The sequence below is a fragment of the Pecten maximus genome, chromosome 12, assembly GCF_902652985.1.
Source record: "Pecten maximus chromosome 12, xPecMax1.1, whole genome shotgun sequence".
In the NCBI taxonomy this organism is placed as follows: Eukaryota; Metazoa; Mollusca; class Bivalvia; order Pectinida; family Pectinidae; genus Pecten; species Pecten maximus.
This window is the reverse complement of record NC_047026.1, coordinates 11467764-11491592: the sequence shown is the minus strand read 5'-3', so window position 1 is coordinate 11491592 and position 23829 is coordinate 11467764. Positions and strand designations below refer to the sequence as shown.

Here is a 23829-nt window from a genome sequence, read left to right as displayed (position 1 = left end):
ACCCAGCATGTATAAAAGCATTTTACAATTACATATTAAATGAAACATACGGTGTTTAGCTAGTTTTTTTCTACTCAAAATTTCTTTGTGTATAATACATAACTGTTTGTTGTCGTGGTATCTTATTTAATGGAACGCTCCCCGTATTGTGTTACATCCGGTTGGTGTGTTTATTATTGGAGACAAGGACGTATGTCGACCCAGGTACATTCCAATAGCTTTCCGATCTATGTTGACATGGCAAAGGCATTCAAATCGTCCATATGCCAAGTCAATCAGTAGAAGCATAATGGATTCCGGATGACTGCCGATTTGATGTTAAGGTCGGTCTACCTTAAGCGGTAGTCGAAACACGTGACAGGACCGCAGGTAAAGCGACATATACGATAGCTACCTGATACATTGATGACAAACACGCGTATCTATTGATTTGAGTGGCAGGCTCAAAGTAGTCAGAACGTTGCTTCCTCTCAACCTGATGAATCTTACCTGTGATGAAACGTAGACTTTAAATTGCATGAAAGTCGAACTATTATTGTATTTACCGTCTGCGAGCTCTGACTGGATTCCAGCGCAGGTTCCGACACAGACAGATCATCTAGTACAGGTAGGTATTAATTTCCATATATACTGAAGAAACGGTTTTATAACAGAACCAAGTCATCAGCGACTTGTTTATTACAGCCAACTGAATGTCTTAGGCTCTTTGGAGTACGAATGTGTCGTGCTGATGTGAGAACGCTTTCGCCAAAGTATTGTCGTAATTTCAAATCTTACTGAAATTATATAGCTTAGTTTTCATTGTTGTTCCATTATATAAAGTCATGCTTATCTATGTGCCGTCATAGAGGTTGATATCTTGCATGACGCACACTATTGAATGTTTATATTAATTCTTTTCAGTATATATCGTTAAATACACTCACATAATAACAAGTTAGATTGAACAATGGGCATAGCGTGCAGACGCAAGTTCTTTACTTGCGTTGTACAATAATGCTTTTGTACATACCAGAATTTAGTGTAGATTTATGTAAATTACCATTGACAAGCGCACACTACTAGTCATTTCAACAACAAAGACGTCTACCAGGCATAATATTTAGTATTATTGATTTAAAAAAATAAATAAAAAAATTGACAACTACATATCATGGGACCATATGCTGCAAGCCTTAGTCATTATCAATACTATTTTGATACAATGTAGATCGTGTAAGTAGCTAATGGCGGTATTGGATTTTCCTCTCGTATCAGTTGGCATTATTTTCAGAAAACAATACCTGTATAGAATAAAACGCGTAAAAGCAGAACAGTATCTGAACATACCAACATCGCTATATAACGGGTATAGGCCATTCTAGATTGATATTCAATCATTTGTTGATAACATTTCGCCATTTTTTGTCACGTTGAAATATCCTGTCAAAGATGCTGTAGCCATTTTTGGCATGTTAGTGTAGTCACCGCAACATCACGCTCAATGCATACATGGGATGCGATATTTGGTTTGGTTTGGTTTATTTTGTTTAACGTCCTATTAACAGCTAAGGTCATTTAAGGACGGCCTCCCGTGCGTGCGACATGCATGCCTTGAGCGATGAAATGAATGAGCTCATGAGTGCGTATGTGTGTTTTGGGAGGCTGCGGTATGTTCGTGTTAAGTCTCCTTGTGATAGGCCGGAACTTTTGCCGATTTATAGTGCTACCTCACTGAAGCATACTGCCGAAGACACCCAGCAGCACACGCCATCCGGTCACATTATACTGACAACAAGCGAACCAGTCGTCCCACTCCAAATATGCTGAGCGCTAAGCAGGAGTAGCAACTCCGTTGGCGCGGCGTCCGTTGTCCGTCCGGCCGTCCATTGTCCGTCCGGCCGTCCGTCCGGCGTCAATTTTTTCATTCAAGCAACCTCTTCTCAATAACCAAAAGGCCCAGAGACCTAATATTGGGCCTGTAGCATGCTGGGGTGAAGGGCTACCAAGTTTGTTCAAATGAATAACGTTGACCTTCATTCAAGGTCACAGGGGTCTAAAAGGCTAAAATCTTTAAACGACTTCTTCTCAATAATCAAGAGTCCCAGGGAGTTGGTATTGGGTCTGTAGCATGCTGGAGTGAAGGGCTACCAAGTTTGTTCAAATGAATGACCTTGACTTTCATTCAAGGTAATAGGAGTCAAAAAGGCTAAAATCTTGAAAGGACTTCTTCTTTAAAACCAAAAGTCCCATGGAGTTAATATTGGGTCTGTAGCATTCTGGGGTGAAGGGTTACCTAGTTTGTTCAAATGAATGACCTTGATCTTCATTCAATGTCACAGGGGCCAAAAAGGCTAAAATCTTTAAACGACCTCTTCTCAATAACCAAGAGTCCCGGGGAGATGATATTGGGTCTGTAGCATGCTGCGGTAAAGGGCTACCAAGTTTGTACAAATGAATGACCTTGACCTCATTCAAGGTCACTGGAGTCAAAAAGACTAACATTTTTAAACGACTTCTTCTCAATAACCAAGAGTCCCAGGGAGTTGATATTGGGTCTGTAGCATGCTGCGGTAAAGGGCTACCAAGTTTGTACAAATGAATGACCTTGACCTCATTCAAGGTCATTGGAGTCAAAAAGACTAACATTTTTAAACGACTTCTTCTCAATAACCAAGAGTCCCAGGGAGTTGATATTGGGTCTGTAGCATGCTGCGGTAAAGGGCTACCACGTTTGTTCAATTGAATGACCTTGACTTTCATTCAAGGTCACAAGAGTCAAAAAGGCTAAAATTGTTAAATGACTTCTTCTCAATAACCAACAGTTCGAGATATTTAATATTTGGCCTGTAGCATGCTGAGGTGAAGGACTCTCAAGTTTGTTCAAATGAATGACCTTGACCTTCATTCAAGGTCACAGGAGTCAAAAAGGCTAAAATCTTTAAACGACTTCTTCTCAATAACCAAGAGTCCCAGGGAGTTGATATTGGGTCTGTAAAATGCTGGTGTAAAGGGCTACCAAGTTTGTTCAAATGAATGACCTTGACTTTCATTCAAGGTCACAGGAGTCAAAAAGGCTAAAATCTTGAAACGACTTCTTCTCAATAACCAAGAGTCCCATGGAGTTAATATTGGGTCCGTAGCATGCTGGGGTGAAGGGCTACCAAGTTTTTTCAAATGAATGACCGACTCACATTCAAGGTCACGTCGATCAAGTATGCTTAAATCTTTAAATGACTTTTAGTGAAAAGCCAAAGTGCAGAGAGACATTATATTGGTCCTGTAGCATGCTTTCAAATAACTGCAGGATCCATATATGAAAAGATCACTGCATTGCAGGTGAGCGATTTGGGCCCATTGGGCCCTTGTTAAAGACTCTGGTATGTCTCGGCCAGGGGACAGGACCCAAAGCCTTCCTCACAGGGGCGAACGCTCAACTAAAGGCCAAAAGTGAGGCATTGTCAAGGGAGACATTAGGAAGAAGAAAGTTCCTAAGAAGGAAGAGAAAAGATAAGATCCCAAATTCAGTCGCCACTTACGATCATGCAATGGGGGCAGCAGGTACAATTCTAACGCCCTACCTTTCAAACGAATGCTGCGATTGGTCGATCGCGAGTGTATACATATGTGCAGAGCCAGTTGACACCGCCAAGCACGTGAAAAATAATGGTCGATCATGATCAGCTTGATACGTTTTTGAAAGGGATCAATCCTGGATTGTTACAGTTTTTGGATGGTCAGACCACAAGAAGTATTTAATATGAATTTACCCCTGGTGTTTAAACGGCTGCTGGTGGATTGCATTGTTAATCTACAGACGCCAGAGACAAAACAAAACACGAAAAGGTCAGTAGAAAAAGACAACGACACCAAAGTCCATGATACTCAAAAACCTAAAAACCTTCGATTTTAAGAGGCTATCGCTAACGAGTGCGAGGTATCACAGCCGCCGAGTTCCGATGGAAATCTACTTGCTGAACCAGCGAGACTGAAAGATGAAGAAGACACCTTCACAATCCAATTCACAAACAAAAAGGACGGAGTTTCTTGAGCTCAGTACTTGTCCCGGGAAGCCTGAACCACTGAATATTCCCGGAAACCCAGTGACAAAATTTACATGTGACCGCTTTCAAATACGTCATGCACCCATACCTTGATCTCATATATCGTAATAAAGTCGTTAGGCTAGCGACCACCAGCTATCAAATACGCTTGTAACTTTATTGACATGTGCTTGTGACAACACTCTGTATCGATGCACTCCTGCACACATAAGTTCCAATTCCGACCAATCACGGCTCTCGTTTCAAACGCACCTCATCTGATTGGCCAAGCAATGCTACTGTACACCTTTTCTGATACGTTCACACTTCTGGTTTCACGAGTCTAAAACCTTAAGTATGAATATTTCATTCTATCCTTTACCACAGGAACACCAATATAATACATTTGGATCACATTCACTCATACTAACAATATAGACTCCTTCACATTCACTCCTACTATAATAATGTCCTTCACAGATACTTTGATAGGTTTTGACAGTATCAAGCTTAGTGTTATACTACAACAGTACTGCATGGTACAAAAGTATTTGAATCCCTGTCATCTTACGGTACTCATTCTCAATTGTTAGATCCTCCAATTATTACTTATACATATGGTTTGTATATGAAGTTAAAACCAGTTTAACATTGTCTTTGTAGTTTTAAATAAACAAATACATGGTATTAGATTGACTTTACTCTTGTGCACCAAGCACTAACATATAAAAACACACACTGCTCCTTAATATAGTGTTTAAACCGTATTTAAACTACCGGTACATGCATTTTAAGCTAACATTAGCTTTCAGAACAATGTTCTTCTTCCTAATGTCTCCCTCGACAATGCCGCACGTTTGGTCTTCAGTTGAGCGTTCGCCCCTGTGAGGAAGGCTTTGGGTTCTGTGCCCTAGCCAAGACATACCAGAGTCATAAGAAATGGTAGTTGCTACTCCTGATTAGCGCTCAGCGTTTTGGGAGTGGGACGACTGGTTGGCCCGTTGCCAGGATAATATGACCGGGTGGGATGTCCTGCTGGGTGTCTGTGGCAGTATGCTTTAGTGAGGTAGCACTATAAATCGGCAAAAGTTCCGGCCTATCACGAGGAGACTTAACACGAACATAACGCAGCCTCTCTAAACGCACTCACCACACGCATGCACATCGCAAACACGGCAGGCCGTCCTTAAGTGACCTTAGCTGTTAATAAGACGTTAAACAAATACAACCAAACCAAATTCACTGTTTAATCCAACAGTTTACAGACTCTACCACCCAACGTACGTTTGTGACAAGCCGTGATGTGTTTGCCTCCACGGTAGTATCCTGCTTTTGATCTTAAGGTAAAAGCACTGGCATCTCGGACTTAATTCCTAGGTCTTGGAAGCATTTCTACTGCATCTCTGAACCATCTGTCAACAACAATGATGTCTTCTTCTGTTAACCAGTTCAACATATTTTCCATATTTCCTTCCACTGCATGTTTAATAATCCCAGCATCATTATTCTTGGAATCAGACAAATAATGACCAATGACTTAAACTGATTGTGATATACCAAAGTCTATTACTAAATATTTGTCTAATGAAGGTGACGGTGTAGTTATGGAAACGCCACTCTGTGATATACCAAAGTCTATTACTGGAAATTTGTCTGATGAAGGTGGCAGTGTAGTCACCAAAACGTCACCCTGGGATATACCAAAGTCTATTCGCACTCCTATCGTTTTATCTAGTTTATTTCTCATATGAAGTTAATTTAATTATTGGGGACACTGTCTGTAGTTTCGGTCAACAGCTAGTTTTATGAGGATTAAAGCCCGAATTCCGTGGTAGAATTTTTGTCTTTTCCTGATATATGATACGGATTTGTACAGATTTACTGATATTCAATTTTTTCGGTTCGAGACATATTTTTTCTTTTCATGAACAGGTGTATTCGCTATCATTATTATTGCGGTAAGAATGGTAACACAACATACATCAAGTATGTAGTAGATAATGCTAGTGGATTTCTCAGTCTCGGAGTCTTTATCGTAACACTTATTAGAATAGTGAAGGTTCAGAATATAAACATAGTTATTATATGGTACAGAGTATCTTGTCTCACCCTTCCTCTTCATCCCAACCCCCATGTCAATGATTATTTGTTCTTACAATGTTGCCCTCTGATGTTTAATAACCCCCTGCAGGTAGGGCGCAAGAATTGTACCTGCTGCCCCCATTGCATGATCGTAAGAGGCGACTAAATTTGGGATCTTATCTTTTCTCTTCTTTCTTAACAACTTTCTTCTTCCGAATGTCTTCCTTGACAATGCCTCACTTTTGGCCTTTAGTTGAGCGTTCGCCGCTGTGAGGAAGGCTTTGGGTTCTGTCCCCTAGCCGAGACATACCAGAGTCTTTTAAAAATGGTAGTTGCTACTCCTGCTTAGCGCTCAGCATATTTGGAGTGGGACGACTGGTTCGCCTGTTGTCAGTTTAATGTGACCGGGTGGGGTGTGCTGCTGGGTGTCTTCGGCAGTATGCTTCAGTGAGATAGCAATATAAATCGGCAAAAGTTTCGGCCTATCACAAGGAGACTAAATACGAACATACCGCAGCCTCCCAAAACACACATACGCACTCACCACACGCATGCATGTCGCACGCACGGGAGGCCGTCCTTAAATGACCTTAGCTGTTAATAGGACGTTAAACAAAATAAACCAAACCAAACCCCTTGTGATAGGCCGAAACTTTTGCCGATTTATAGTGCTATCTCACTGAAGCATACTGCCGAAGACACCCAGCAGCACACCCACCCGGTCACATTATACTGACAACGGGCGAACCAGTCGTCCCACTCCGAATATGTTGAGCGCTAAGCTGGAGCAGCAACTACCATTTTTAAAGACTCTGGTATGTCTCGGCTAGGGGACAGCACCCAAAACCTTCCTCACAGCGGCGAACGCTCAACTAAAGGCCAAAAGTGAGGCATTGTCAAGGGAGACATTAGGAAGAAGAAAATTGTTCAGAAAGAAGAGAAAAGATCCAAAATTAAGTCGCCTCTTACGATCATGCAATGGGGGCAGCAGGTAAAATTCTTACGCCCTACCTGCAGGGCAGACAACGAAACCAGCAGGCATATCAATAAATATATAATATGACAATATAACCAGCAGGCATATCAACAAGTATCAAACATATCATACGTGGAAACATACTTATTTTTAATATTTTTATATTTAAAGATATATCGACTTATTCAGTATATATCGAAACTCGATTTCCGTCAGTAGTTGACATCTGTGATAGAAATCGTGACACAGGGATCAAGTCCCTGAATATCGACTCGGGGAGTGTAAACACCATAGACAGTGGAAGCTGGGATGATATCAACAATATGGATCTCAAAGGGCCTATACAGCTTAGTTGTACGCTGTCTCTTCTGTTTACGTATGCGTTGTTTGGTTTTGTATTGTTATACGTCCTTGTTATACGTCCTATCAAAGGTGAAGGTCATGTAAGTAAAGAGGATGAAGAGTAGTGTCCTTGTCTTCAAATTTCTTGGGGGAATATCCCATCAGAATGGTCAAAAAAGTTATCGAAATTATCAATAAATCTAAATTAGATGTACCTGGCGTACCTTGAAGATCAGAGAAGATATAATTAGTCTTACCGTAGGGTAGAGTCGGTTGTTTAATCCCCGCTGTATATATCAAACGGGCCATATGGTAATTGTGTACAAATACAACATCAAAGTCCGACATGAAAGCGAAACGGATATTCTAAACTCAAAATCGATAAATCGAGAGACAAAACATGAACAAAAAACATATTTGCACGAATTTCTTCGGAAAAGGAAAAATATCAGGTGTTCGCGAAGAGTAAGTGTCTTCTGCTGTATCGACGGTACCCGTCAAATGAGGAACAGGAAGATGAGGCTCTGTAAGCTCTTGGCAGGGAAATTAGGGTCATTTATGTTTATATAAAGATTGATCAAAATCCCTCAAGGAATGAAGCTGCTTGAGCGCTGACAAGATCTCAAAACAGTAACGCGATGTCCTTGGCATTGTCACGTCTTTGAAACTAACTTGTCTAAGACAGCATAGTTCGTTCTTTGTATTCGTATGAAGTTTGATCAAAATCCTTCAGGGAAAAACGCCGCTAGAGCTAGTATTTTCTAAAAATAATAGCAAGTGACCTTGATCTAAACCCAAACACAAACTTGTCCGAGAAATAACGATTATGATCCTTTATCCCCCCGCCATCAAGTTGCGATCTCGGTCGGAGCTCACAGTACGTAACTTTCTTCCCTCAATTGATTTAAACGCATCCGATCTACGATATTTCTATAAAAAGTATCCTGTTTAAATTGATATAACTTCACGTGTAAAGAAAGATCGCATGAAAAAACTTTTACTTTTAATATTACGCAAAAAATGCGAATTTTAGGTAATTGTTATATCGGTATGATTTTAATGAGTTGCCGGAAAACAATCGTCGATATCGCATTAAAACAAAACGATATTAGGAATGTTTTAGATTGATATCTTCGTCTCGAGAGTAGTTTCCCAAAAAACTGGACATATATTTTTTTACGTAAATATCGTAGATCCCATGACTTTTAAACAAAAATTGCTGCTTTAATGAAGCAATCGTGTGCCCTTAAAAGCTAAGGTTTATAAACACTACAATTCAATTATGTAAAAGTTGAGAACATGCCACGTGGCATATAATCGAAATAATTTCTGTTAATTTGAATAGCTATTATTGATTTTGGTATCATTTGACATAAACATCTAATTTAATCTGTCACACTTTGAATAATTGATTACTAAGTCATGAAAAAAACCTGTTGCCTGGATGTTGATATCACATTAAATCAACATTTTAAACATGAAAACAGCTGTTACCATCATAATCAATTACTGGTAAAGTAAACATGGTACCAGGGCAGCATTTCATTTCAGATGTCTAAACAATATAATATATACAGATGTTCTACCTATAAGGTATATGATGCAATATTTACATACCAATATTATAAAAAAAAAAGCATACAAAACATATCAACAGATAATTAAAGTGCTATCCGATGGGAATACTCTAAAGTACCTATACACAGTACCACAAAGAGCAAATATTATTAAATATTTAAACAAATGTACTACCCAGGAGAGAAATCATGGCATATCATGAACATTATTCTTCGCAGTAATAGCACTGGTCATTCATGCATTTAATTTTATAATTGGTTTATTTTTTTCACAATGAATTTATATTTCAATCATTTGTTTAAAAAAAATCAATTAGATCTTTTTTATAAATTGTATTTAAAGTATCTTCCAGATCACCTCATGACTCTAATTGCTGAACGAGGTCTAATCCGTAGCGTTAACATAAAACAAGCATTTTCGTAGCCCGCATGAGAAGCTTGACGTTCGCCAATGACGTTCTACGAACAAGTCAAATTTCATCCCGAAAATATATTTGTTTTACGTGTCTTTAAACACACCTGTGTACGTTTCATCGTAGGAACTTATATATAGCGGCATTGCAAAACATACTGATGTAAGAATATTTCGATTATCGATGTCTTTCTGAAATAAAACTGTTTACTTTGAAACATGAGAAAGACTATCAAAGATAGCTGTTCAGTTGTTTAAAGTGGTAAATTTTATTTAAAAGACTTTACAAACACAGAATACACAGCCGTTTAATATTTCTTTGTATTGTAATGTCCATGCTATGTAAACTAGTGATAGTATCAAACATTCTACGGTGTAACAAGTTAAAAAGTAAAACATATAAGGTATTTAAAAAAAGCATTCACAAAACTCTGTGAGCACTTATTTGTGTTAAAATTACAATTATGTAAACATGCAAAAGAACATTTTTTTTCCAAGGAAGCTACTGCATATTTTTGCATAAGAAAAATCCAACATATACATGAATAAATTTACATGTATTTATTGTGACAAATAGCGATAGGTACACGTAGCCACATCCATCACCCTCTGCATCCTCACCATCACATCAACCCGTACCTTGTCTAACATCTAATTACACTTAATACCGTACTTCAGGTCACGTGGAACCATTTCTGACGACAGGAGCATCTAGTATAAAATACAAAAAACGTTCTTGATCTCGCTAAAAACACGTGTCGTCTCTGGTCTAAACTCGCTGAATGACACGTACCTGAAACTGCACATGCAAAGCTAACAAACACTTCACGTAAGAAAAAACTCGCCACCTATGGGAGAATAATTTCCGTCTAATTATCTCTGCTCAAACTAATGGAATTTGATTTTTGTGACATTATGAAGTAAAATCCAAAATCAGTCTAAAGCTAACTACAGAAGAGTCGGGCATCAATTCCCTTCTGTAGGATATATGATATTGATATTATAACCAGAAATTCAATATTATGGCATTATAAAAGGTTCAACTCATGATGATGCACTGACACAGCAGCATAGTCACTGTTAACCACTTGAATTAATCTACATATATAAATACATTAGATATAGACACCAACAGAACAATACTTGCACACTATGAATATCATTTGTTTATCTTTCGGCCAGTGCATCACATCATTTATTAGGACCATTTGTCCTCATAGGTTATGTCAAGTCCTTACCAAATAAATCAATAAAACGATACCATTTTTTAAATCAATAATTCATCCAGGCGATGACACAATCGATATCTGATAATTGCATGCTATTTATGTCGGGTTTATAACTGCATACTACGTTTGGTTTTGTATTGTTTAACGCCCTATCAACAGCTATGGTGAGTCTAGGATGGCCTCTTCCGTGTGCTTGGTTAGGGTTTTTTGGATGCTACGGTATAGTGCGAAACCGGAGATTTTATACCGACAAGAGGCTAACAATTCATTCCACTCCCATAAGTTTGAGAGTTAAGCAGGTGTAGTAACTATCATTTTTAGCTCATCTTTCCGACAGACGAGTGAGCTTATGTCGTGGTGTGGCGTCCGTCCAGCATTAATGTTTCCCGTTAAACTTCCTAATAACCGAGAAGCTCAGAGCCTGTAGCATGCTGTGTTGTAGGGCAACCAAGATTGTCGAATGAATGACCTTGGCCTACTTTTAAGGTCACAATAGTCAAATATGTGAAAATCTTTAGACGACTTCTCAATAGCTTAAAGATCCAGATACCACAGACTTGGCCAGTAATATACAGGTCCGGTATCGGCTATCCGGATGTTTGGCTATGGAGAATTCTTCGTTTAAACAATTTCACACATTTGACTGCTGTGACCTTAAATATGCCGACTTAACAGTATTATCTCACGGAAGTATATTACCGATGACATCTAGCAGGTCACCACACCCGGTCACATTATACTGTTAATGGACAAACCAGTCATCCTGCTCCTTAAATAGTAAATAGCTACCATATTTACAGACTCTAGTATGTCTCGGCCGGGGGACAAAACCTTAAGCCTTCATCACAAGGTCAATCACTCAAATAAAGGCCAAAAGTGAGGCATTGTCAAGGGAGACACGAAGAGTAAGTTGTTTCGAATGAAGAGAAAAGACACCATCTAAATTCAGTCGCCTTTTACGACCAATTCTAACGCTCTACCTGCAAGTTAGTATCATGTGTGTGTGAATACATGCGTGCGATGTAAATCAAATCAGCTAAACGATACAGTACTGCAACACTGAAAATCCTAACTTCCGTGTCGACTCTTCCTTTTATCAAATCCAATGAAAATAAGGAATATATCATAAGCTTAACCATTACATGCTTTTGCTTCTCCAGATGGACGCTGGAATGTTTCTGGCTGAATTATGGCCGCATCGGGGATATCAAAGTCAATAAATCGATTAATTAATTAACAGACTCGCAGTTGATACATCATAGCTATCAGTCGGCCGCATACAGAAATTCATAACTAAACCGGTACAAAACCAAACCGCATGGGATAATTGCAATCGAAGAAACATGTCTTGTTTTTCTGGGGACTTGTTTGGATTAACAATGGACCCCATTCTCAAATAAAATTACTTCATGATCAAGCCAACTCGCCAATAATAAAACGGCCTTTCTGAACCTAGGGGGGATTTTATAATGCAAATCTATCAATAACTTACATGGTATAGCGATGGTAACATCGATCGGAGTTTAAATAAATCCTATCACAATATTTTCCTCTGCATTTTCAACTTCCGGTAAATGAATACAATAGGACAATGTTAGACAATACATTGTAATCACGTTTTCCCCATTTATCTACGTCACCAACGACCACTTTAATGGCCCGTTCAATGCAAAGACAGACCACCTCCGCTACTCAACAAACATTTGGCTATTATTTTAATCCTCTTCCTACTCTAGCGCCCTTCCGGTATTGCAATACCCTTGAATAAAAAAAACTATGTACTATGTTTTGTTATCCCATTTGTTTAGTTTCGTATTGTACTATCAACAGTTGAGGTCATTTAAGGACATCCTCATTTTGTGCGAGATGCTTTTAGTGAATATTTGTTTGATATGTTCGTATTTGTCTCCTTGTGATAGCGCGGAACTGATGCCGACTTTATAGCGCTATCACACTGAATTATACTGCCGAATTTTTCGAAGATCGGAGATAAACAGATAGTTAAACCTAAAGAATATGAAGTTCGTTAAATTTCATTGTCTTGGTAATTGAGTCTTGTCGGATGATTTGACTAATTCAGAGAGAAGACACATGTTTTTCACTTTCTCGTCTGCCCTATTAAGTTACAATGTATATAGTTTAATTAACAAAGTAATTGAAACAAATCTCCCTGGAAACATAACTTATATCACTTACTGACATTTTTATCTAAGGGCCAAGTTGGACGTTTTTCGTTAGTTAATGGTTACCTGTATTTTAGGATTTTACAAAAAATCCTAATGCCCTTTAGCTGTTAATAGGACGTTAAACAAAATAAACCAAACCAAACCAAACTAAACCAAACCAATGCCCTTAAGACAGTGTTGATAGACCGTAAGGATCTAATAACTAACAAAATGCATTAATCTGCTGGATTAGTCTCAGATTAAGGTTATTGGACAATAGTGAAGGCTCCAAAAGAGAGAAGAGAGGGATTGGATTTTAATTGAATTAAACGTACAACTTGAAGTGAAATAGAAGGCACATTGCTATTGGTTTGGATACCTCATAGGAAATATAAATTTTAATCAAATCTTTAAACACGTTTTACTGTGACGTATCTTTTAGCATATATAGTTAAATATTCGTATATTACTTACATCTTCATTAAAGTTTGACGTTGTTAGTAGGACGTTTAACAAAATAAACTAGTTTTATTGCTAAGACTGTTACCGTTTGTTTGTAAGGTTCCAATTTTCTTGTCGTATTTGTATGAAATGATAATTTTGTTTAAAAATTGTTTGAGTTACACATACTTATTTCTCCCGCTCAGTTCTATAAATCGCGTTAATCAACTTAAATAGGTTTTTGCTATCTAATTTGCTGTTTATAATTTTTCGTTTTAAAGGTATGATTGGATATCATGAAACTCGTACACGATCATTTGATTATATTAAGGGCACTCGCTTTCGTTAATTTTCTTGTTTAACTGATTACGCGAACAGTTGCAATTGAACCAGTTGATTGCTTTCATTTTTTACAAATCATTCCAACTGTTAAAACGGGAACCTAATTTTTGTCTCTGTTTACTTTGGAAAACTGATACACAATACATCTTTGATATTTATGAGCCATATCTACTTACACAAGAATAAACAGCGCAATCATTAACAGAGAGTATGTATCTCGTATTCTGCTTTAACGCCAGCTGTTGTGACCGCTGGTATTTGCAATTCCGCTCAATAACAACGGTATTGTCACATCAAACGGAATGTTAAAGAGAAATCTTTTAACGCAGCATAAATTTGGATTCAGCTGGTGATGATGTCGGAGACCGTAGTAAGGTATGGGATACGACACACTCATAAAATGCTATCTCTCTCTCCAGAAAAAAGAATCCCAATCGAATATTATTTTTTTTGCAAAGATAGCTCGTGTCAATTTTCAATCATTTTTCCTAGCCATGTCGTATCCCAATACGAGTAGTTAGCTTATGTAACTTCAAATGACATGTAGAGTAATCGTTTTGTAGTGGGTTACTGATAGAATTTCATAAAATTTGTAGGCGACTGTCTGGAATTTATCATTACATGAATATGCGATTGACAATGAAAATAACTGTACACTGTTTAAATTATATAATGCGCAGTTTTTACGGTATTTCAAATGAAATTATCACTTTTTTAAATGTCTACTTTGATTACTGTCTTAAGGTGCTTTCTATAGCATCCGAGTGCTTCGTAGTCCAGAGGTGACGCTTGTTGAGCACAAACATTCGAAAAAGGACTAGGTTTTTTCCCAAATTGAGCCGAGTTTCGTTTTATAAAGGTATTTACATGTATATGTCTATTTATGAAGTCGTATTATAAATTTGACATCCAAATGTATGTTCATTTTTTATTCGAGATAAACAATTGGAATCGAGACAAAAAGGTGAACTGCGGAGTTTGGGTAATTTTTCAGAAAGTTTTACTTAAACCGCGCATTTGGAATTTAAGGTCAAAAGAGAATAATGTTTATGCTTTTATCAAGTCCAATCCGGTGACATGTTAGCATAACGGCATGGTTATTACGTTCAATATATGTGATCAACATGAGTTTATTATGTTTTCCTGAAACAAGCTTTATTCCCATGATTTGCCAAAATTCACAAACACCTGAACAATTTACATGTCAACAGTAACACCCATGACTAGCCATGGTAAATACTAACAGTTGGTCAGTTTTTTTCTGTTTAATTACACCAGAGGAGTAGTTTATAAGACTGTGAAATATCAATATCACTGAATATACTTGGCTGTTAAGATGACCATTAAGAATCTATCTACTGATAGTGAATTTCAGTTTAATTTGAAAATTCAATAGTCACATCAACAGGTTATTCACGAGTGACAATCTAACATGAAAAGCGATAAATCAAAGGCATTCCACCTAAACAATGCACCGTGAAGCCAAAACTGTTTTTTAAATGGAAGAGTGAAATTTCGGGGTATGTTGTCAATGTACATTCTGTTACAGTGCTATGCTATCAGTTTTAAAAGAAAAGCTACATTGTCAATACAAATAATCCATACAATCCAAAACTGAAAAGGCGAGACAAAATAACGATCTATCAGCAAACATGTACAAAACCCGGATTAAAAAGTAAATAAACAATGTCAATACACACAATGATAACACCTGAAAGAGACTAAACAAATAAGTACACCCCAATGTTAACACACAGGGACGAAATGCGGACTACAAAACCCTTAATATGCTTGTCTTATTGGTGAACGAATGTAGGCCAGACGTTATACCAAAACATACGCTATTGTGCTCTAAACCATATCCGGAACTAAGTGTAACGAACTTTCCATTATCAAACTTCCTTTCCCTCTGAATTATATATGCATTGCGAGTTACTACGTACAAATGCGACTGTCCCATTGGTTGGCAGGAAAAACTCTGTTTCATATATGGTAATAAAATATTCATAAATCGACAGCAGGTATCCGTACCTACATCCCCGCTGGCATATCACAATATAGACAATTTGTCGGATATATGCGGGTAAAACAGCTGCTATCTATAGACTTTACAACCGTTTGTAGACCACATATGTTTCAAGACAGAAAACCTACAGCGCTACATCAGGCTATCAGTGAAATTGACTCCGACTTATAGTGTCGTTATAACAGTGTAGGAAATATAGCCGAGATGTGGTGAGTACCTATACCTACTATTATTGTGTTCAAATCTAAATATAGTACACCTACTGGACTAATGGATGCATAACGTGATATAATATTCACGTCATTATTCAAATGTACATTAATGTTTTCTTTAAAAGACTCTTGTATAGATCTTCGCTCGATTTAACATGACCTTTCTTCATCTATTCAATTCAATATGTTTTCTGGTTGGCTCAGTGTTTTGTTTACAGAATGGAATGAACATATGTGAAACTAAATTACCGAATATGTTATATGCATCAACATTGTGAACTCTTTGACTACAGAATGAAGAATGCAAAAAATAAAATGTTGTCTACCTTATGACTTCAGTACAATCTAACTGAAATACATTATTATAGCAACAATTGTTAAAATATGTTAGCACATGTACAATGATATACTAAACACTACCTTTTAACTAAAACTTCCCGTGTCACATCTATTTTACTAGCATTATATATATGTTGTTAAATATGTTGTCCAGTAATCTAAACTAAACCTACGCGTCACTTCTATTATTAATAATCTACGTAATGATATGCTTCTATAAACATATACGCTTAACGGTAATCTATTTTTAGCGCATCTGTATATTACTTTCTACGGCCAGAACAATGGGTGTGTCAATTATGCATTGAGCTAATTTGTTTATATCAGTAATGCGACATAGTTAGGATTTTCAAAAATAAATAATTACAGTATTTTATCTAACGACTAATATTTTAATCGTGCAACGAATAGATAAAGACGAAGCGTGTATCTTACAATGAATTGTACAGGTTTTTGTTTTATATCAACTTCAGATAAACAACTTTGGTCATACCGAGGACAGTGCATAGAAACTTGAATACGATATTGTTCTTTGTGTTTGTCACCATGTGTCGTTTGTTGTGTGATGTAAAATTGTTTTTGTTAATAGATATTAACCTCTCGTAAAACATACTTTGCTGTTTCTTTATTTGACTCAGACTGGAAAGATAGAAAGGTACCTATTAAACCTTGGGTTCTCGCGAAACACTACATTTCATTCCTTGTACACCAGTATTTACCATCATTTTAAAAAGATTCACATCGTCATTCCTCAGGAGTTAAAAACATTCGTATCAATGAAAAAATGACAATGCTACCATTATTTGAAATTCAAGAGAAATCAATAACGAGTGCAATACGATACGAATCCAATTTCTGATTCGAAAGTACATATCGGCTATCAAATTGATAAAAGATACCAGAATTAATAGTTATTACGTATGATTAGCAATCAATCACTAACACACTATATACAATTCTGACAATGGTAGGCTACTAGTAAGGGTTATGATGAAAATCGATCATCCATACCTCATTGGTCTGACAACGGCTGTTATTCGATATGTTTATGCCTATCTGGCTTTGACAATATATCGCTCTATTTTCTAGAGAAAAATTGGTTCGGTTTGGTTTATTTAGTTTAACGTCCTATTAACAGCTAAGGTCATTTAAGGACGGCCTCCCGTGCGTGCGACATGCATGCGTGTGGTGAGTGCGTATGTGTCCTGTTAGGCTACGGTATGTTCGTGTTAAGTCTCCTTGTGATAGGCCGGAACTTTTGCCGATTTATAGTGCTACCTCACTGAAGCATACTGCCGAAGACACCCAGCAGCACACCCCACCCAAGGGAGACATTAGGAAGAAGAAAAATTGTAAGAAAGAAGAGAAAAGATAAGATCCCAAATTCAGTCGCCTGTTACGATCATGCAATGGGGGCAGCAAGTACAATTCTTACCCTACCTGCAGGGCAGTCTAGAGAGAAAAAATATAGAGGTATTTTATGAGTGTTTATAGTAAATGTACACAGCTGATGATACCGACACAATAGAGAGACCGTAATTCTTCATCACAATAAATATTCCAGGGCAAAATACGGACATAAAAAAAGAGTGCATGAAGACCCTTGAAAAAATTACAAGGATAAATTCCGGATTCAACACCAAGAAGAGTACTTGACATGTTTAAAAAAAAAAAAGAGATGTCAGCCAATTACATTCCTTTTTACCCTAACCCTCTGGCTAGTGGAAATCATTCCCGGTAATGTATGTATTAAACTGTCATCCTAAATGTATTGCTCTAACCAAGTTTAAAATATGTATCTACAATGAAATTAATCAAATTTTATTCAAATGTATTATTTTACTATTGAAATTTTAGTAGATTTATCCCCTCACTAGCGGAAAGGTGGGATCCTAAAACCATGAAATACGCAATTATGGTAAAACGCTTCGAGACTCTCCCATCCATAATTTTTTTTTACTGCTTCTGTATTTATAAAGAAGACTCATCTTAAATTTCAGTAAATTGAACACTTTTGGCCTGACCCTCTGGAGATCCGTAAAAGATACCATACATTTGTCATTTTATACTAATTCTTACCAAGATGGCGGATTTCCAAAAGAAGATCAAGAAATAACACCCAAAATGTTATCTTATGTTCCTATATAAATACAATAAATAGCTTGCAACGACTCGATCACTATTACACAAGTGTTATTTCAGGTAAATAATAGTTGCTTTAAATGCGTCGTTCCAAGAAAAAACTAAATCTGAAGAAATAAGATAACATATGTATATTAAACAAGAGACCTATGGGCCTTAACGGTCACCCGAGTTTTGAAATATTTAAGTAAATTTAATGACCATATTAGGACATGCCCTTCAGCCTAGGGGGTCAGTGAGGGCAAACATGTTCATATCATCGAGCTGTCTTCCCATGCTGATAATGTTAAAAAAGAATAATTTCAATAGAAATCAAACAAATAATAGTCAAAATTGTGATTTCCCAATATAAACTTTAGTAAAGTTAAACCCCTTCCCAGCGGCAAACATGAGACCCAAGGGTCTTGAAATTCACAATGTTTGGTAAAGCACCTTAGGACCCTTGCAGATATGAAGTGTATTTGATTTTACCTTATTTGAGTTTTTAGAAGAAGATTTTTGAAATTTTAGTTAATTTGACACGTTTTTGGCTCCGCCCATAAGCTCATGGGGTCGGTCAGTGCTAATATACACGTAATTTACAACAGGCATCCCATACTGATAACTGTAATCAAGTTGTTTTATTTCCAATAGCAACTGGAACAAATAATGCTCAAAAATGTTATTTCCCTTTACAATCTATAGTAAACTTTACCCCCTCGCCAAGGGGATACACACACGAGACCCCCAGGGTCATGAATTCACAAAGTTTAGTAAAGGACCTTAAGACCTTTCTTTTTGTGAAGAGTAATTGAATCTACCTTATCTGGAATTTAAGAAGATTTTAGTCAATTTGACCCTTTTTGGCTCCACTCTTCAGGCCCCTTGGGGGTCGGGACCATATAATTCACAATTTTAGTTAACCTGTAGCCATGGAGGCTGCCTGTCAAATTCCATTGACTTTGGTTCAGCTGTTATGGAAGCGAAGGCGAAAATGCAAATTATTTACGGACGCACGACGCCGGACAAACGGCCGTTAGAATAGGTCACTAGGTGACCTAAAAAGGAAATTATATCACTTTATCCCTGATGAATGTGTCGAAAAATCGATTAACAAAATAAAATGTTTCACACTTCAAATAATGTGATGGCAATTCCTATGTAGCATTACTCATTATATTATTACTTTATTTCAGACACCAGAACACCTGCCTCTTGACGTGGACATGATTTCAGCTATATCAACATGGAAGGACTCCATACCTACATCTTGGAAGTCAACACTCGCCTATCTAATCCACAATACGTCCTGGATGGTATAATTTAAGGATCCCCGATAAAGACATACACGTGACGCTGAATTCGTTATACAGATTTGAGTGACAACACTAAACAAGACGAGAATAATATTTCGGCACGGACCTCTGCGTCAAGGAATTGACTGGCAAACCAAAGTTGGTCGAATAAGTCATTTTCGCAGAAATTATTGCTCCTTGAAGGTGAACATTTGAAGATGAAAAACCAACATTACCTCTCTTGGATTTTGCGACGATTCAGGAGTATAGGTATAGCCATGCTACTTCTCCTCTCTATTCTAATTGTATTGTTCTTCTTGGAGGACACTACATTGGTGCATTCATATAACAAAAGAATATCGCTGTTATTCCAAGAAGTGAACCATTCTTCAACTATCCCAAAACCTAGAAATTATACATCATTCAATGTACCAATTATCACCAAGTCTCGTCCTATCACAGTGCCACGTTTGAACAAAACTTCACAACAACTTGGGAAGCACCGACCACAATCAATGACCAATTTCAACTACCCGTTGGATATAGACTTGCTCTATTTTGTCAAGAGGAACATCGAAAATGGTACAGCGATTAATATCAAACCTATCAATCCTCATCTATTTCGATATTTACACAAGCCTGCAAAATGTTCTTTCTCTGAACCTGGTGATGCAGTAAAGCTTTTGGTGCTTGTGAAATCTGCTGTCTTAAACATAGAACTACGTGAAGGTATACGCAATACATGGGGAAAGGACATGCCGTCAAATGTTCGCATTGTTTTCTTACTTGGAAACACCGACAACAAAAATCAGAAACGTATCCGTGAGGAAGGTGAGAAATATTCTGATGTTATACAGGAAGACTTTTTGGATAAATATCAGAATAATACATACAAAACTATCATGGGATTTAACTGGGGTGTAACGTTCTGTTCCAGTGCGTCATTCTTCTTCTTTGTTGATGATGATCATTATGCTTTCTTAGCTAACGTGTATAAATATCTTGAAAGCGTTCATTATACAAAACCCAATTTGCTATCGGGTTATCTTCTACCCCACTCTAAACCTTACCGGGATGTTAAGTCAAAATGGTTTGTATCATGGGAAGACTATGGTTTTGACTGGTGGCCACCCTACCTAGCTGGAGGAGCGTATATTGTATCGTTCTCAATTGCACAGAAGTTTCATATAGCATTTCCGTATGTTAAATACATAGGAATCGATGATAGTTATTTAGGAATTGTAGCTAAGAGACTTGGCATCCGTCCAACTCACAATCGGTACTTTGCAAACAGAGCAACATTCCCTACCACTGACAAAATAAGACGATTGAACATGTTTGCTTCACATGGGTTTAAGAATCCAAAGAAAATGAAAAAGGTATGGGATATGCTTCATGTTAATGACACAACTACTGAAGCACATTGAGGGCATTTTATTTTGGTCTTGGATAAAATAACTGTTATTTCCTGTGTTTTCAACATAATCTGTTCTGGTTATGGTTTATATCACTTAAGTCATATAACAACTGACAAATTCGCCTCAAATCATAACAATGATATAGTCAAGATCTCCCGTCCCATGCAAATATTGTATTACATGAAATTAAAAGTGGGCAACATTCATAAAAAAAAACATGAAAAACATGACATATAGCATTTAGAATCATTACATTTATATTCATGTTCAGTCAGTAAGTTCCTGTGAAAGTAATTAAGATAATTAGTAACAATTCAATAAAATATTATACTGTACAGTGAACTATCAAATTGGGCTGATCGTGCTTGTATTCTCCCTTTCTTCCGACTTGATAGATTTGACGATTGCCGTTTCCGTTGCTTATCTTCAGATAAACATTGACATGTGCTCTTTTTTTCAGGCGAGGCATGTCATAAATTCATCATCTGCTATAAAAAAAGTATTCGTTCATCTATTTAATGATGGAAACAGCCTTCAAAAACACATGAATCTAGCATAGAAGTCTCGTTGAAATCAGGTTATTACTTTAAACGATATTGTGCAGAAAGCAATCAGCCAATCAGGTCACAGCTGCCTCATTAAATATGCGCGGAATATGCCGATGATCGAACTTGAGCGAGGGATTCGGGTTATAAGCCCATCAAGCAAGTTTTATCAAAATCCAATCAAAATTTTGATCCGAGTAAAGAGCGCGTTTTTGTTTAAGGTTGGGAACATGGATAACAGTTTAAGCGGCAAATACACAAGAGTCACCTCCCCTGGCATAATCGGTGGTCTAATGGTCGATCGCAGGGCTATGTGTCGCTAGTTCGAGAATGGGCACAGGCTTAGTGTTGTATCCCTGAACAAGGTACTATACTCCGATGTGTAAGAGTCGACTCGGATGTAGATGAGTACATGTTAGGGCAGTGCAAGACATATGTGTAAGCTGTTAGCGCTGAAATGGCACCTCCGGCTGTATGCTCCCGAGGACGTTTAGAGAGACATCGACTGGTTTATCAAGGCCCAATAATCATGAATTATTTGAGACGCCAACGTTGCTGTGATAGAGCTTTATATACAACTACAAATTATTGAACTATAATTACATTCCCTTGTTTTTATTGAAATCCACCCTACGATCCACTGCGTTTCTCCTTACTGCTCCGATATCCTGAGTTTCCTCTCGGCCTGACAGCAGACTTGGACATTCCGACAGCTGGAGGTGTGATGTAGGGCCAAAGCGTACAACTATATGAAACCGTCGATTTCCCCGACACCGCCGTTTGGTGTCGTAAGGTTTTGGTGCAGATAAATTACGGCATAGCATAATTCCTACATTACATATCGATAAATAAGATATTTATTTACCCGAAAGCACTCATTTAGTCCAGTATCGGATGTTTTGTCGTCCTTGTAGACCCTCGCTTTACGTTTGTCACAATTTCACACTTTTGTAATGTCCAATTTGAGCCATTTATGGCCAAACAGTACCCAAACTAGATTGACGATCACAAAAAGAAGCACATCAAACACTAACTAAAATGTTAAAAAGTAAACTCAGCACAATTTCGGGTCGTCGGTTATTACAGTGGTAACACACTTGCCTTTCAACTGGACGGTGTTTGATTCCTCGTTCGGACGTGAAAAGGCATGGGGTCTCCTGAACGACCACGTGGGTTTTCTTCGGACACTGCGTTTTCCTCCCACATTAATACCTTTCGTGTGCTCCAATCTGCGCTAATAATTAAAATAAGTTGGTATAATTTGTTGCGCAGTTGCTGTAAACTTTAAAAAGGTAACCATCTAACCATCACTTACATCAAATGAAGTGGTCGCAAACTTATATATTGATGGTATAGTACTATTGCATGTAAATGAATACATTTCATCAATCATGTCTTTAACAGGTGCTGGAGTAATAGTTACTACAATAGCTCTATGATTTTACTATTTAGACCCAGTAGGTAGGGCGTAAGAATTGTACCTGTTGCCCCCATTGCATGATCGTAAGAAGCGACTTAATTTGGGATCTTATCTTTTCTCTTCTTTCTGAACAATTTTCTTCTTCCTAATGTCTCCCTTGACAATGCCTCACTTTTGGTCTTCAGTTGAGCGTTCGCCCCTGTGAGGAAGGCTGTGTGTTCTGTCCCCTGTCCGAGACATACCAGAGTTTTTAAAAATGGTAGTTGCTACCTGCAGGGCAGCCAAGAAGAAACAGACGACGCGCATGTCTTGTAACAAGTTATACAAACCTAACATGACTCTGGATGCTATAATGGAAATGTTCAATGTGTACAGTGAAAATGCCCGATTCTGAAAAATAAGGCACTTTTTTTGAAGATATGTAAACACAGCCAGTTAACCCTACATATTACCTAAAATAAAGTATATGTATTTGTAATCTATGCAACATTTGCAATTTTAATACAGCTCTGAAGGATAAGTAAACTGATTTTTTCTATGTTTTTTTCAGACCTGTGATTACCATGGTAACGACTTTAAAAAACCTACAAAATTGCCAAATATCATGATATTTGTCCCGAAATGTCACAATTCCCTGCACAATATATTTTTTCTGAAACCTATTTGAAATTAATCATCTCTATCTCAAAGACGGATTTAATCTTGTTGTGCCATATGTTGTACATTAAGTTTTTCCGCAATCTTACCTTAATCGGGAGACACCATTTTTCGGTGTAAACACTGTCGGAAAATCCGGCACCAATTTATTTTATTTTAACAAATGTGAGGCCTGTATTTACTACTTCATAAGGAATTTACCAAATAT

At 37.5% G+C, this 23829-nt stretch overlaps 1 protein-coding gene across 3 annotated transcripts; it reads left to right on the top strand.

Annotated features, from left to right (window-relative positions):
• Nucleotides 1-419: 419 nt before the first annotated feature.
• LOC117339598 (beta-1,3-galactosyltransferase brn-like) lies at nt 420-21349 on the top strand. Of its 3 annotated transcripts, XR_004535271.1 has the most exons (3): nt 420-607; nt 19483-21061; nt 21132-21349. XR_004535271.1 is itself a non-coding variant. In XM_033901288.1 (2 exons), exon 2 carries the CDS (start codon nt 19800-19802, stop codon nt 21006-21008), a length of 1209 nt encoding a protein of 402 aa, XP_033757179.1. In that variant the 5' UTR covers nt 420-607; nt 19483-19799; the 3' UTR covers nt 21009-21349. The 3 variants fall into 3 exon arrangements, 2 of the variants coding, with proteins under 2 accessions (XP_033757179.1, XP_033757180.1); XM_033901288.1 differs by having other exon boundaries at nt 19483-21349; XM_033901289.1 differs by lacking the exon at nt 420-607 and adding an exon at nt 15676-15823 and having other exon boundaries at nt 19483-21349.
• The last annotated feature ends 2480 nt before the right edge of the window (nt 21350-23829 follow it).

Bases quoted from the DNA above. Each gene is read 5' to 3' on its own strand.
- LOC117339598 (XM_033901288.1), top strand. From the start codon at position 19,800: ATGAAAAACCAACATTACCTCTCTTGGATTTTGCGACGATTCAGGAGT.